Here is a 15026-nt window from a genome sequence, read left to right on the forward strand (position 1 = left end):
CTCCACACCCCATCCCCACCCCACCCCATCTCCTATGCAAGATACATGGCATGGCCTACAGTCTTCTTCCATCTCATTTACACACCTCACGCTTAGACGCGCTCAAGGACGATGGCAATGCCCTGGCCACCGCCAATGCAGGCACCACCAAGACCCCACTTCTTGTCGAGGCGGATGAGGTTGTGGACGAGGTTACCGGTGATACGGGCGCCCGAAGCGGCGAGGGGGTGGCCGACGGCAACGGAGCCACCAAAGAGGTTGGACTTGTCGTTGGGGAGCTCGAGCTCCTTCTGGACAGCGAGCCACTGAGTCGAGAAAGCCTCGTTAATGTCAATAAGGTCCATGTCGTGGACGCTCATGCCGATCTTGGCGAGCGCCTGGCGGACCGAGACGGCGGGGCCAATGCCCATAATCTCGGGCGAGCACGCCGACCAGCTGTACGAAGCAATACGCGCAAGTGGCTTGAGGTTGTACTTTTTAACAGCGTCCTCTGAGACGACAATGTTGACGGACGCGCCGTCACAGATACCAGAGGCGTTACCGGCGGTCACAGTGCCCGTCTTGGGGATGAAGACGGACGGGAGCTTCTGGAGCGACTCGATGGTCGTCTTGCCCTTGGGGTGCTCGTCCTTGTCGACGACAATGTCGCCCTTACGTCCCTTGATAGTCACGGGCGTGATCTCGTCCTTGAACGCACCGGCAGCGAGACCCTCCTGGTACCGCATCTGCGACTGGAGAGCGTAGTTGTCGGCCATCTCACGCGTGATGCCGTACTTCTGAGCGAGGTTCTCGGCGGTAATGCCCATGGGGGTGGGCTTGCCATTAGGGTTCTGGTCGGTGAGACAGGCGAAGAGCGAGTCCTCGAGAGTCTGGTTCTGGCCGAACCGCATGCCCCAACGCGCCGCGCCGCCCAGAGTCATGGGCGCCATAGACATGGCCTCGGCACCACCAGTAAGACAGACGTCCGCCTCACCGAGAGCGATTGTCTGAGCAGCAGTGATGGCGGCCTGGAAACCCGAGCCACAGAGGCGGTTAACAGTGAGGGCCGGCACCTCGTCGGCGAGACCGGAACGCAGACCGACATGGCGGGCGAGGTACGGCGTCGAGTTGTCCGTCTGAGTCACGCCGCTAATGTCAGCTAGATAGAGAAACGGACGCACCCAAAGAAAACCTGGTCGACCTCAAGCTCGGACGGAAGCTCGGCGAGGGCAGCGCGGCCCGCGATACCACCCAGCTCGGACGCCTTGAGGTCCTTGAGCGAGCCGCCGAAAGCGCCGAACGGCGTGCGCTTCGAGGCGACGATGAAGGCCTCACGGCGGGGGATGTGGGAGACGAGGACACGGGCAGAGGCGCGCATAGTGACTGTTTTGGATCTTGGAGAGGAGAGTCGAGAGGCGGGATGAGCAAGCGGAAGCGTGTGGTTTTGGCGAGGGCGACGGTGATGGTAGACCGGTAAAGGGAGAATACCGGGGTGGCAGACCTTGGCTCCAGCAACCGGTACACCCGGTACACCCCGTACACGTAGATCAGAACCCGCTCTACGGCCGAAATCCTCACGTGTATCTCGCGTGGGATTTTTGTACAGTTCCACGTGACTGTCAGAAGGTGGAGTCGGTGGAGGTCGGTGGAGGTCGGTGGAGTCCGGTAAGGTGGCAAATCGGTCCCATGACGTTCATTGCCCGCAATGGCGGACACCGCGCAATCGCCCACTTGCAATGAGCAGCCTCGACGAGTTTTACGACGATCTGGACGACGACCAGCTGATTGAGATGGACGAGGAGGGGAGCGAGTACGTCGACGCCCTCGATGCCTTGTTCAACATGTCCGACGACGAGGACGAGGACGAGGACGAGGGCGAAGACGAAGACGAAGACGATCCCGACGTACACATGGACGAGAGTGAGGGTGACAGCGAGGAAGAGGATGAGGAGGAAGAGCGTACAGGCGTATACATTGTCGAGCGGGACAGCGACGACAGCGATCAAGGTATCGAGCTCCGTATCGACCCCTCAAACCCGGGACATGTCATGGAGATCCTCTCGCTGCTACGCCTGCACGCCGGAAACACTCAGCAGGCACAACTATCGCTTCGTCGCCTGGTTGGCATGCCGCGCGAGAGCCGGCGTAAACGCAAGTGGTGGAAACCGCAGGTGGAGCCGCATCCCGCTGGCCTTGCCCTACTGCGTTCAGGCGACTTTGGACCTGTTGGCCCACCACGGAGCAAGGGCAAGCACCGTCGTCCGGGTGAGCGGTACGCGTTGCGAACAGCGCGTGGATGGCGCCCTTCTCAACCTACGATCCCAAACACCCACGGCACCGTTGTGGCCGAGTACGCGTCTGTGCCGTATGTCGGCCAGTTCTGTGGGCCCGACTATGGTGTCTTCTGTATGTGCACCCCCGATTTATACTGATAAGATACCGCAACACAGAATTTCAAACTGTACTTGTACAACACGACTGCTCCGAAACACGAGGAGTGGCGGCAAGTACGTGGCGGCGGGACACAGGTCGTCACGGCCGGGTATCCGGGAGTCGTATCGGACGACGAGTCGGATGAGGAATGGCCGCGCGGCGGGCGGTGGGGACGCCACCCCGAGGCGGCGAGCAGTATGACTGCTCTCAAGACGGTACAGGGCGTCGAGGGGCGGTGGACAGTGACTGATGCGGACGCAAATCGTTCCGGCTCACGCATGATCTACTCGAGCATCACGCCGTTCGTGCACATGCTCCGGACTGATGAGCATGATAGTGAACACACGACACTCGACTTCCGCGCCGGTCGTCATGACCACTTTGGGATCTGGAGCATCCGTTTCTCGGCGGATGGAAAAGAGGTCGTGGCCGGCGCGTCGAATGGCGATATCATGGTGTATGATATTGCAGCGGAACGGCGTACCCTCAGAGTCATGGGTCATGCCGACGACGTGAATGCTGTTTGTTTCGCCGACCAAAGTTCGACGAATATCCTCGTGAGCGGAAGCGACGACGGCTACGTCAAGGTGTGGGACCGCCGGTCTCTGTCGTCCAACATTCCCTCTGGAGTATTAGCTGGCGCCACTGAGGGGATCACATATGCCTCGCCGAAGGGTGATGGGCGCTACATTGTGGCGAATAGCAAAGACCAAGCTGCGCGATTATATGATTTACGCAAGATGCGCAGCTGGCACGAATTCGACAACGAGCCCGACGGCGTCTCATCGTATGGCCAATCCCATTTCGACTGTAAGAAATCTCTCTTGCTAAAAAAACTGATTCAGACCGTGGCGATCGATACCTCAAGCCCGAACGCCTTGCCCACCCCCGCGACTGCTCCGTCATGACGTACCGCGGCCACAGCGTTCTCCGCACCCTCATCCGATGCCACTTCTCGCCCGTCGAATCCACCGGCCAAGCATACATCTACTCGGGCAGCGCCGACGGCATGGTCCACATCTGGTCTCTTGACGGGCGCGTCGTCCAAGTCCTCAACCGAGCTGAAAGTGTGCCCCTCCGTAACTCTCGTGGAGGATTTAATGACCCGAGCGCGCCGGCCCGGTCCCCCGCCGCCCACCCGTTCGGGAGGGGATGGGTCGTACGCGACGTTGCGTGGCATGCCCACGAACCAACGCTCATGAGTACGTGCTGGGAAGTTGAGGGGCGGTTCCGCGACTGTGGCAGCGTCGCCAAACATGAATGGAAGGGACTCGGTAAGGGCGGCCTAGGCCTCGAGGACTGGGTTGACAAGGCGCGTGCGGAGCAGGAGGGATAGCGTAATACGTAGTTGTAGAATAGAATTCAAGATGTATCCGCCGTCGGCCGAGACGCGTAGTGATGGCGACCTGCCTGACGTTTGGAAGGCTGGCCTGGCTCCAATGGTTCATGACTGATGCTACAGTGTTCGTGCCGGGCCTCGGACATGCAAGTGCCATGCATGTGTGGTTTGTCATGTTCATAGGATCCAATCCGGGTGACGGCGGAGTTAGTTCCACGGCCCCGGCATCGGGCCGGCATCTCGGCACGACCGCCTACCTCCCTGCTCCACCGACCAAACTTGCACCCGCAACATGACATGCTCTGGAGTACAACCCACTCGGCATGAACGATCTGAACGACATTGAGCGCGCGCCGTCGCGGCGTTCCCATTCATTACGTCCGATTCAGTCGAAAGGCGATGTAGCGTCCACGACTAAATCCGAACCAAGCACAGGGGCTCCACTCAAGCGCGAGGCGAGCGCGATCGAGGATACTGCCGCGGCGTTGGCGGCGGCGGACCCAGGCATCGAGGAGGAGAAGGAGGATAGCGGCCTGCCGAATGGAGGATACGGCTGGGTTATTGTGCTGTGTATCCTTGGCCTCAACGCTTGTACTTGGGGTGAGTCGCGGGAGGGATACTGACTCGTGGGAGGTGGCGTGGACGCGTCGCTACTAGAATACCCTCCCTCCCTCCCTCCTCCCGCCCCGCCCCTACTAACCCCAGGCGTCAACACAACCTACGGCGTCTTCTCCGCCTACTTTCTCCAGAACAACTACTACGGCGGCACCCAACTGGACTATTCCTGGGTCGGCGGCCTCAGTGCCGCCATCGCAGTCTTCCAAGGCCCCTTTGTAAACTGGATGGTCCGCCGCTTCGGATTCAAGACGCCGCTATACATCGGAGCTGTCTGCGTCGGCCTGGGACAATGTATGGCGGGCGTCGCCACCTCCTTTGCCGGCTTCATCGTGTGTCAAGGCGTCGTCTTCGGTATCGGCATGGGGTTTATTCTCGTGCCGTCTCAGCCGTTGATCGCGCATTGGTTCGACCACCGCCTCTCCCTCGCACAAGGTCTCGGACAGGCTGGGAGCGGTGTGGGCGCCCTCATCTTCAGCAACACCACTCCTATTCTCCTGCATAAATTGGGAGTCAAGTGGACGTACGTTATCAATGGGTGTATTTGCTTTGCGATTCTTTTCCCGGCCGTTTTCCTGCTCAAGGGGAGGCATAAGGCCGTACAGGCGCGGAGTGCCCCGCTCGAGTTCAAGTGGTTCTGGCATCCGGGTTATCGGTGGATTCTCCTCTGGGCGTTTTTGACCAGTAAGTGGGATTGTTCTCTCTTCTCCCCCGCTAATCCCAGTGATGGGCTACTTTATCACAATCTACACCCTCGCCTCATTCTGTACCGACGCGCTCGGCCTTTCCCAGAAACAAGGCGGCGCCGTGCAGTCGATCCTTGCGGCTGGACAAATCGTCGGCCGTCCACTGTGGGGATACCTCCTCGACCGAGGAGGACGGGTCAACATGGTCGTGATATCCTACGTCATTGCGGGGATAACCACCCTAACCATCTGGATGTTGGGCCGCTCATTCTCCGTCATGGCGTTATATGGATTCATAGCGGGCGCAACGAACGGGACAATCCACTCAGCCTCAACGCCTCTCTCAGCCAGTGTCGTCGGGTTACCAGACCTAGCCTCAGCACTGGCAATGTACTGGCTCACCCTCGGCGTGCCCAACCTCGTCGGCCAGCCTTTTGGCATCATGCTCGTCGATTACTCGCGCAACAAGCTGGGCAGGACCGGAGCATCAGCTTACACCATCAGTATAGGCTTTTGCGGGGGGTTGTACCTCGCCGCAGCGATTGTGCTTCTTGGCGCAAAGCGATATCTTCAAGGAGATTGGAAGGTGTTCAAGCGGACATAGTTGTGTTTTTATTATGTATTCTTGCTTGTTGACTAGAAAGTAGTGGTGACTACCGGGGTTGTACTGTGCCTGCACTTTTCACACAAGGTGACAACTATTTGTTTTGACTGATAAGGGCCGCGGTCATCGGTCAAGGCTGCGTCAGTCGTCTCTACATATAGCATTGCGAATGGATATTGTAACAAAAAAGGTCAGATACTGCGACACGAGGTCAGATTGGTGAGTCAAATCTCATCCCCCGAGGATGGATATAGAAAAATGCCGAATGCATACCCCACCCCATCAAGGTCCAAAAGGTACGAACCGCGTCACCGGGTTCATCCGAGGGCCGTGTCTCGCCCACTTGATAACCCATGCCGAGGCCGGAGAATGTCATCGAGGTAGTGGACTGCTATGGTAATGGTCAAAAGGTACCGGCACTGGCACTTGGGGAACAAGGGAACAAGGCAACGAGGGATGAGGAATGCTCATGCACGTTCTAAGCGCCACGGAACCGCGGTACGGCAAAACCCATGCCCAAGTCTAGTGGGGCCCTGTGGAGTTTTGTAGCAACAGCAAGACCAGTTCCGCCCATATCTCGCTAAGCGAGTTAACCCGCGACAGGCGTCATATGCGTCGGCCTACAACCGATCTCTCGCCGCGCGGCGAGTAAGAGGCGGGGTAGACGAGGGATTCCTGACTGGAGAGTGTTGAACAAGTCTCGCCTACCTCGCCACTGGGGAGGATCCGACAATCTGACCTTTTGAGCGGCCAATTACCAAATGAGCGGAAAAAGGTCAGATTCAACGTCTTGAGCTCTGTTCAGTTCTGATACATATAGTCCAACACTCCATCTTCTCCCACCAAGCAACTCGCTCACCCAAAAGTATTCACCATGCCCGCCCCCAACGCCAACCTCTCCGCCCTCCTCTCGGCCAACAAGAAGCACATCACCCCTGCGCTCGGCCACCTTCACGACCACATCATCGTCAAGGGCGAGGGAGCAAAGGTCTGGGACGAGGAGGACAAGGAGTACATCGACTTTACCGCTGGTATTGGCGTCACCAACCTCGGCCAGTGAGTTGTTTCGAGAGCGAGAGAGGTGGGGCTTGGAGATGGCCCCACGACTTGGCCCAAGGCCCCACTGTGGCTTTGGCGGTTGGTCACCAGGGTAGAGGACGGTGACCAAATCGGTCGCTAGGCTCGCCTATCGCGCTTGAATGGGAAAACGGATATTTGCCTGGGTGGGGCGCTTGGACGCCCCGCCTGGACACATCCGCACCACTCTCCACACCATTGTGGCGCGTACCTTGTGGCGTGCACATGCACTTTTGAATGCTGTCGCGTGCATAGTGTTTCCATGCGCGGTACTACCTGGTGACTCCGGTGCCAGTTCCCTCCCCACACCCCCCCCCACCCCCCACACCCGCTGACCCCAGCTCGCACCCCGCCGTCACCGCCGCTGTCATCAACCAGGTCCAGCAGGTCCAGCATGTCCAGTGCTCGATCGCCTACTCGGTGCCCTACCTCCAGCTCGTTGAGAACCTCCTCCCCATCATGCCGGACAAGAGCCTCGACACCTTCTTCTTCTGGAACTCTGGCGCCGAGGCCATTGAGTTTGCCATCAAGATGACCAAGCGCTCCACTCAGCGCCCCAACATCATCTGCATGCAGGGCGGCTACCACGGCCGCACCTACGCTGCCTCGTCCATCACCCGCTCCAAGACCATCTACACCCTCGGCTCGCACACCATGGGCGGCGTCTACGCCACCCCCTTCCCCTACTGGCACTCGCTCGGTGTCTCGCCCGACACTCCCGAGGAGGAGCTTGTCGCCATGGCCAAGACCCAGCTCGAGCTTCTCATCAAGCAGCAGGTCGCTCCCTCGGACGTTGCCGCCATCTTCTGCGAGCCCGTGATCGGTGAGGGCGGTTACGTTCCCGCTCCCGCTTCGTGGCTCCGCTTCCTCCGCGAGTTCACCACCAAGCACGGCATGCTCCTCGTCATTGACGAGGTCCAGACCGGCTTCGGCCGTACCGGCAAGATGTGGTACTCGGAGCACGTCGAGGGCTTTGTTCCCGATGTCATCACCTTTGCCAAGGGTCTCGCCAACGGTTTCCCCCTCTCTGGTATTGCGTCCCGCCGTGAGATCATGGAGAAGCAGGAGCCCGGCACTATCGGCGGCACCTACGCAGGTAACCCCGTTGCCTGTGCTGCCGCCGTCGCCGTCACCGAGGTGTTCAAGACTCAGCCCATCCTCGAGAATGTCAACGCCCGCTCGGCCCAGCTCTTCGAGACCCTCAACGCCCTCAAGGCGTCGCCCAAGACCGGCAACCTCATCGCCGACGTTCGCGGCAAGGGTCTCATGGTCGCCATCGAGTTCCGCACCGACGACGAGCTCACCCTCAAGGGCTCGACTGGCCCTGTCCCCAAGGACATTGGCAAGCGCGTCCAGAAGAAGATTATCGACCAGGGCATCTTTGTCCTCACCACTTCGTGCTTTGACACCATGCGCTTCATCCCCCCTCTTGTCATTACCGAGGAGGAGATGGCTACCGCTTGCAAGGCCATCACCACTGCCGTTGAGGAGGTCGCCCGTGAGGGTTAATTTCATTTTTAGAGTTGGGATGTTGTCCGGGGTCTGGGCTGTAGTGTATGCATATTATTCTGGCATCTGGCGGCGGTTCTTGGCGGGCGGCGAGTAGCCCGACCGAGAGTGGCTTGTACTGCAGACTCCACACCATCGTGTCTTCTCCTACAGCGTCCACGCCATCCGTGCCGCGACGACAACATACCCATCCGCATCAGCAAAGCACGCCCCATTCTCCTCCCAATACGGGTTACTCGACCTAACCCTCGTCCAACCCTTCTCCACAGCCCGCGCACAAGCCGCGTCCCACTCGCCATCCCCATCCGCGTAATAGAATACTGTCAAGTCCTCGTCTGTGCACGCGGGTTTGATCGCATGCGGGCCAGTCGTAAATTCAAAGTGGTAGGGAGCGTTCGGTGCGCCTAGAATCACGCCGTCGAAACCCGCATGGTCGCGGAATGAGGTGAGCAGAGTCAAGTCCCAGGCGGCCCATTGGGACGTCGTGCGGGATAGGTCTGTTGACGGCCGGGCTATGCGGAGGGTGGGGGGCATGGGCATGAGGCGATGGGATGGGAGAAGATGGCCGAGTAGTCTCGAAGCAAGTCACATTCCTAACCACGTGCACGAGTGCACGAGGATGCCACGAGGATTGAGATCGAGGATTGATGGGACTGAGCCCGACAGGATCTGTCCACGCTTCCCGACAAGCCGTTTCAGAGCACCACTCACCGCGCCTCTAATACACGCGACACACACACGCACAGCTCATTCCCCACACATCGGAATGAGCCGACACGGGGCTTTGCATCGGTCAACCCCGCGAGGACCAAAGACCAAGTGCCGCAACTGGCTCGGTGCTCGTTCCGGTGACGGTGCGGTGCATGAAGCTGAAGCTGCCAAGGTCCGGAGCATGCATGTTGGAGCCGAGTGGGACCTGGCGGCATGAGCGGATATCAACGGCGCTTGGTAGTTGTAATCAATTTTTGCCACCAAGCTTACAAGCCAAATTCAACCTCTAGTGACGTTTGGATTGTGGGGTAAGTCACCCTGGAACGTGTGGGGTAATACCACTACAAGCACAAGGTCAGCAGTTGTTGTCACCCGCAAGCTCCGGCCGGCCTACTCTCCTCGGCGCATGCATCCCCCATCATCACTCTTCATAAGCTACGCCGCCGCACCATGCTAACCCATCACCGTCCCGCCATGTCTAGAATCGCGACTCGTCTGCTCAGCGTCGCCCCACGCCCTCGCGTGCACGCACTCCCCCTCCTCCGCGCGCCTTACACCGGCGTCGCGGCCACCGTTACCCCCCGCATCTCCCCTCTTTCCTCCCTCACATCTCCCTCCCGTCCCGCCGCCGTTCCCCAGCCACCCGCAGGCCAGAGGTCGTTCGGCGCATCCGCATCCCAGGGCGTCCCGTTCCACTTCAAGCTCGCAGATATCGGCGAGGGTATCACTCAGGTCGAGGTGATCAAGTGGAATGTTGAGGTTGGCGCCACTGTCGAGGAGTTTGACCCCCTGTGCGAGGTTCAGAGTGACAAGGCTGTGTAAGTTTGCTGTAGTAAACAATTGCTGACAACAGCGTCGAGATCACAGCACCCTACGCCGGTACAGTGTCGCAGCTCGGCCCTCCCGCCGGCGCCATGCTCAAGGTCGGCAGCACGCTCTGCATTCTCGACACCACTGAGGACCACGGACAGGAGCAGGAGGTCGAGGTCGCAGAGTACGTCGAGGAGGCTGCGCCTGAACCTACCCCCGCACCTACCCCCGCACCTGCCGCTCCCGCTCCCGCTGCCGCTGCTCCGTCGCAGGAGGCTTCGTCGAACGCTGCTGCTCCCAAGTTTGCACCAAAGGCCCACCCGCTCAGCGACACGGCAGTTCGCTTTGAGGGCGAGGCTAGCGTTCTCCCCCAGGCCCCCAAGCCCGTATACGAAATCCCCGACCACGTCGAGGCGCGCGTGGACGGCAACCTCGCCCGTGGACGCAGGGTTCTCACCTCGCCCGCTGTTCGCGCCCACGCTGGCCGCCTCGGTATCGAGCTCGAGCACGTCACCCCCTCGGGACCTGGTGGCCGCGTGACCAAGGAGGACGTTGAGCGGTACGCCGCCTCGGGCTCTTCTTCCCCTGCCGCTGCCGCCCCTGTCGCCCCTGCCGCTGCTGCTCCTCGCGCCAAGGCTCCCGCGCCCAAGGCCGCCCCCGTCGCTGTCCACGCCGACCGCGGAGAGGCAACCGAGCGCATGGAGATGGGCCGTACCCGCAAGGTCATGTACCGTGCCATGGGAAGCATGGGCGACGTCCCCCACTTTGGCTACCACCACACTCTGGACCTCACCAACCTCCTTCCCCTCATGAAGGCTGCCAACGCAAAGGTCCCCGAGACCAAGGGATACCTCGCCTCGGACGTGCCTCCTTCGTACGTCAACCCCGCGCCCCTCCCCGAGCGGACCAAGACGTCGGTCCTCGCCTTCCTGGTCAAGGCGATGGCGCTCGCCCTCGAGGAGCACCCGATCATGCGTTCGCGTGTCAAGGAGGCAGACGAGCAGCGCTGGCTTGAAGTCTCGCGCGACGCCAACATTGGCATTGCAGTCTCGGACCCCAAGCTCGGCCTTCTCACCCCCTCCCTCTCGGGTCTTGACCCCTCGGCTCCAGTCTCGGCCGTCAACGACGCACTGAACGAGCTTCGTGCCCGCGCAGCCCGTCCCGGTCCTCTCCCTCACGTTACCATCTCCTCTGTCGGGCCGCTTGGCGAGAGCGTGGCCGCCAACCCCGTCCTCCCGCTTGGTGGCGGTCTGGCGATCGCGGCAGTCGGCCGCGCAGCATGGCAGGTCGAGTGGGCGCTGCGGAACGGTAACGGACCCAGCCCCAGCTCTGTGTGGAACCTCGACCCAAGCCAGGTCGAGGCTGGCGGAACTAGGGCTGTCCTCAAGTGCCCCGTTAGCTGGAGTGGTGACCACCGTGTTCTTGAGGGGGCCGAGTTGATCGCGTTCACCGAGACGTGGAAGCGGTTTGTTGAGCAGCCATGGCTGTGGCTCGAGGTGTAAAATTGTATCATTTTCATTGTAATCCATGCATCGCTATCATACATAGCATTTGACTAAAATAGTGTTGGACGAGTCGGGCCTTGTTCCGGATCCTATCAAGTGAGGTCATGACTTGACTGTCTGCCCCAATGACCCCTGAATTGCACCACTTGCACGATCGCTACCACTCTCCAACGCGCCACTTGATCACAAACTCACTCTTGTACACTTGCCAACCATTGTCATCTGATCTCTAGTCTCTAGACTAGAGATAGGACTAGAGATACCTATATCCTTCCATCTCTCTCCCTCATCCTCTCCTCTCCTCCACTCCACCTAACATCGCCCAATCAGACCCCGACCCAGACCCATATATAGATATACCTCGACAGCTCCGAGAGCCATCACCTGCAATGCTCCTAGGCAAGAAGAAGGACAAGGACGACGACGCGATCGCTGGCCTGCCCACAGACGATGATCCAGGTGAGTGGTCCGAAGGCTGAGGGCCGAGGGCCGAGGGCAGAGCCGACGGGCCAACGTGCGCATCAGTTGTGGTGATCGCACGTGTGCCCTCTGAGTAGCTGGGTCTCCGAGCACAGAAACATGGCGACCTGTCTCCAGAGTACACCGCGACCTGTCCCCAACCAATGCGAGCAGCACTCAGCACTCTGTGTGCTGCAGCTCCGCAGCAACATGTCGCACCGCCCCATCCTCTGCCCTGTTGCCGTTGAGCCGAGCTGACGGTGACTTGCCTCCACCTCTTCTATCCGTGCACACCCCACCTCATGTCGCCCCGTGCCCATCCCCACTCTCAAACGTTGCATCGCACCGGCCATGACACCATCCCATCACTGCCATGTTGTCATACTGGCCGTCCTCGGAACCCGACCGCTTTGGCATTCCGGATCCAGCGTCGCAGGCGTTCCTCGATGATACGGGGAAACCGGCAACCCTGCCCGAGATGGGCAACGGCGGCGAGGAGAGCAAGATGCGCGTCCTACTGGGTCTGCTTAAAAAGTAGGTCGTGGAGAGGGCCACGTCGTCTGTCGTCGCTCCGCATGCCGCATGTCTTTCTGGACATGCCTCGCCACAACTCTTGCTGTCCAGAAAGCCATGCCGCGCCACAACTCTCGCTGACCCCAGACTCGTCGGCGTAAAGGACGTCGCCAACCTGTGAGTTTGACATGCTTGCGTCGCGCCCCCCCCTTGCACACAGCTCTAACGCCCAGGCGCCTCTCCTTGCCCGCTTCACTCCTCGAGCCCATCCCCAACCTCGAGTACTGGCAGTACGCCGATCGGGCTGATGTTTTCGCAGCGTGAGTGTCTGTGCTCGCCAAGCCATAGGGTCAGCTGACCCGCAGCATTGGCGACGCGAGCGACGACTTTGAGCGCATGCTTGCAGTGCTGCGCTTCGTCTTTTCCAAGGACCTCAAGTTTATCCGCGCCCGTCTTGGCAAGACGTACAACTCGGCCCTGGGTGAACACTTCCGCTGCGCGTGGAGAGTCCCGTCGCTCGTGCTGGACAAGGACACTGGCGCGCCAATCGTCCGCACTCACATCCACGTCCCGCTACCCAACGAGCCCGCGTACGGCGGCGCAGGTGGATCGGGATGGACGACGCCCGTTCTGCGCCCACAGGATGGCGGCAAGGACTCTGAAACCTCGAGCATTCGCTCGGCAGCGTCGAACATGAAGAGCCCAGCGTCCAAGCTGAAGCGGAATGACTCGTACCAGAGCTTCGATATGAACTCGATTCGACAGGTGATCCCCGGTCCTGGTGAGGAGGTGGTGAGCTTGCGCGACCCCGACGCCGGCGTCCGCGAAGAAGAAAAGGTGACGGTCGTGTTCCTCAGCGAGCAGACGAGCCACCACCCGCCCGTCAGTGCCGCATACTACTACTGCCCTGAGAAGGGCATTGAGGCTGTGTGCGTCGACCAGATCATCGCCAGGGTGTCATTCCCATGTGAGTGAGGCGTCACGGTGGAGCTGATCCGAAGCGGTGCGCCTCGGCCCCGGGCCGCAGAACAAGGGCCTCTTCGTCCGCATCTTGCGCGACGGTCCGGGCAAGGGCGAGGAGTACCAGATCACGCACCCGGATGCCCAAGTAAACGGTATTCTCAAGGGGTCGTACTACGGCACCATGAGCGACGTGATCTCAGTGACGTGTCGCGGCGGCAGTGCCAAGACGAGATTGCGAGTCTTGGTAGAATACAAGGAGGAGGTGAGTCGACGGAGCCGTGGCGAATCTGACGTGTCAGTCTTGGATCGGGAGGCCGCGCTTCGCGCTGGAAGGCGTCATCTACCGTTACGACGAGGGTGACGTGAACGCCGAGTCGTGGACAAAGGTCAAGCAGGTGCCAAGCGACAAGGTTGTCGGCCACATCGAGGGCAACTGGATGAAGACGATCAAGTACCGGCGCAAGGGGGAGAAGGTGAGCCGTTTGTAGGAAACGCCCTACTGACGTGCAGGAATGGAAGATCCTGCTCAATCTCGACGAGTTGGCCCTCATCCCCAAACTCGTACGCCCGCTTGAGGAGCAGGAGGGCCACGAGTCGCGGCAGCTGTGGGAGCCCGTCACCAGCAACCTGCTTTCCAAGAACTGGGGCGAGGCAACCAAGCAAAAACAGGTCATTGAGCAGAAGCAGCGCGACATTGCAGCCCAGCTCAAGGCGGATGGCAAGGTGTGAGTGTGTGTGGAGCTGTCGCCAACCTGGTGATCTGCGTTGTTGTCGCGTTGCGTTGTTGTCGCGTTGCAGTGTTGTCGCGTCGCAGTGTTGCGCGTCGCAGTGTTGTCGCGTCGCGACGTGACGGCATTGCAGACAGTATTGCGTTTTCATCGGCGGCCTCGGCGGCCAGACAAACAGCAACGCGGTTGCGACCACGCGTGCGCGCGACCACGCGTTTCCTTGAGCTTGAAATTGGTCAACCCCCCTAATCCCTTTAATCCAACCCCCTCGCCCTCGCTGACGTGATAGGCACGAGCCTCGATTCTTCTCGCGCGACTATGAGGATGGGCGGCCTGCACTGACGGATGCGGGGCATCAGGTTGTCCGGGACGAGATTGAGCGTGTTCGGGTGCATTGAATTGAGCATTGTAAGAGTAGACGACGGGTGTGTTAGAGATGTCATAATGAGGGTGGGGGATGAATGCATGAATCATTGCTAGACACAGGGTAATGTCATGTTGGATTGGTTTGGTTTGATTGTTTCGGGATGGATGGGACGCTGTGGCGTTCAGGTATCACGACCATCCGTGCTCATAGAAGCAGTAAAGCTGGAGAATGGAAGACTATGCTACTATTGCAGCCTGGTTGACGGCATTGACGGGGACGGTCCTAACAGGGCCAGGTAGGACATGGGCATGCTCAGCATATCAGCAAGTGTTGCCTCCATCAAACCAGTAGTCAGTAGTCAGAATACGATACCGAGTCGTCGGATTGCACGTCGCACGTCGCACCTTCACTCACGCATGCACGCATCCACCTACCCACCTACCTACATTCCATCTGAGTATGTGAGAGTTACAACAATGACATATCTATGCACGACTAGACGACTCAAGTCGGAACATGATACATTGTAAGACTTGAGGGTGCCGCACGCCCCATTTGGTCTTGTTCTTGAGCTACTTGGCTCGGTTTGGCTAGGGAGCATCCGCCATCCGCCACCCCCCTACTCTCCTCCTCTACTCCCCTTCTGCACCCCCCTAAATAATCTGCGCCATGCCGGTTACCCCAGGCCTCCCCTGAACTCACCAGCCACTGGTTAGTACTGTAACAGA

The 15026-nt window shown here is 59.8% G+C and overlaps 6 protein-coding genes across 6 annotated transcripts; 5 read left to right on the top strand and 1 right to left on the bottom strand.

The window, feature by feature from the left end:
* Window positions 1-92: 92 nt before the first annotated feature.
* CcaverHIS019_0401110 (uncharacterized protein) lies at window positions 93-1357 on the bottom strand (the record flags this gene model as incomplete). Its single annotated transcript, XM_060599910.1, has 2 exons — window positions 93-1128; window positions 1161-1357. The coding sequence occupies 2 exons, from the start codon at window positions 1355-1357 to the stop codon at window positions 93-95; spliced, it is 1233 nt and encodes a 410-aa protein (XP_060456556.1).
* A 358-nt stretch (window positions 1358-1715) lies between these two features.
* Window positions 1716-3748, top strand: CcaverHIS019_0401120 (uncharacterized protein; the record flags this gene model as incomplete). Its single annotated transcript, XM_060599911.1, has 3 exons — window positions 1716-2385; window positions 2416-3222; window positions 3258-3748. 3 exons carry the CDS (start codon window positions 1716-1718, stop codon window positions 3746-3748), a joined length of 1968 nt encoding a protein of 655 aa, XP_060456557.1.
* Window positions 3749-4074: 326 nt separating this feature from the next.
* On the top strand, window positions 4075-5656 carry CcaverHIS019_0401130 (uncharacterized protein; the record flags this gene model as incomplete). The annotated part of the gene is made up of 3 exons (XM_060599913.1): window positions 4075-4351; window positions 4457-5050; window positions 5091-5656. 3 exons carry the CDS (start codon window positions 4075-4077, stop codon window positions 5654-5656), a joined length of 1437 nt encoding a protein of 478 aa, XP_060456558.1.
* Window positions 5657-6530: 874 nt separating this feature from the next.
* On the top strand, window positions 6531-8242 carry CcaverHIS019_0401140 (uncharacterized protein; the record flags this gene model as incomplete). Its single annotated transcript, XM_060599914.1, has 2 exons — window positions 6531-6712; window positions 7075-8242. 2 exons carry the CDS (start codon window positions 6531-6533, stop codon window positions 8240-8242), a joined length of 1350 nt encoding a protein of 449 aa, XP_060456559.1.
* Window positions 8243-9427: 1185 nt separating this feature from the next.
* On the top strand, window positions 9428-11265 carry CcaverHIS019_0401150 (uncharacterized protein; the record flags this gene model as incomplete). Its single annotated transcript, XM_060599915.1, has 2 exons — window positions 9428-9771; window positions 9807-11265. The coding sequence occupies 2 exons, from the start codon at window positions 9428-9430 to the stop codon at window positions 11263-11265; spliced, it is 1803 nt and encodes a 600-aa protein (XP_060456560.1).
* Window positions 11266-11657: 392 nt separating this feature from the next.
* CcaverHIS019_0401160 (uncharacterized protein) lies at window positions 11658-14329 on the top strand (the record flags this gene model as incomplete). The annotated part of the gene is made up of 9 exons (XM_060599916.1): window positions 11658-11727; window positions 12156-12261; window positions 12388-12417; window positions 12474-12560; window positions 12606-13207; window positions 13242-13465; window positions 13503-13676; window positions 13714-13928; window positions 14221-14329. 9 exons carry the CDS (start codon window positions 11658-11660, stop codon window positions 14327-14329), a joined length of 1617 nt encoding a protein of 538 aa, XP_060456561.1.
* Between the last annotated feature and the right edge of the window lie 697 nt (window positions 14330-15026).

The sequence above is a fragment of the Cutaneotrichosporon cavernicola genome (genome assembly GCF_030864355.1).
Source record: "Cutaneotrichosporon cavernicola HIS019 DNA, chromosome: 4".
NCBI lineage: Eukaryota > Fungi > Basidiomycota > Tremellomycetes > Trichosporonales > Trichosporonaceae > Cutaneotrichosporon > Cutaneotrichosporon cavernicola.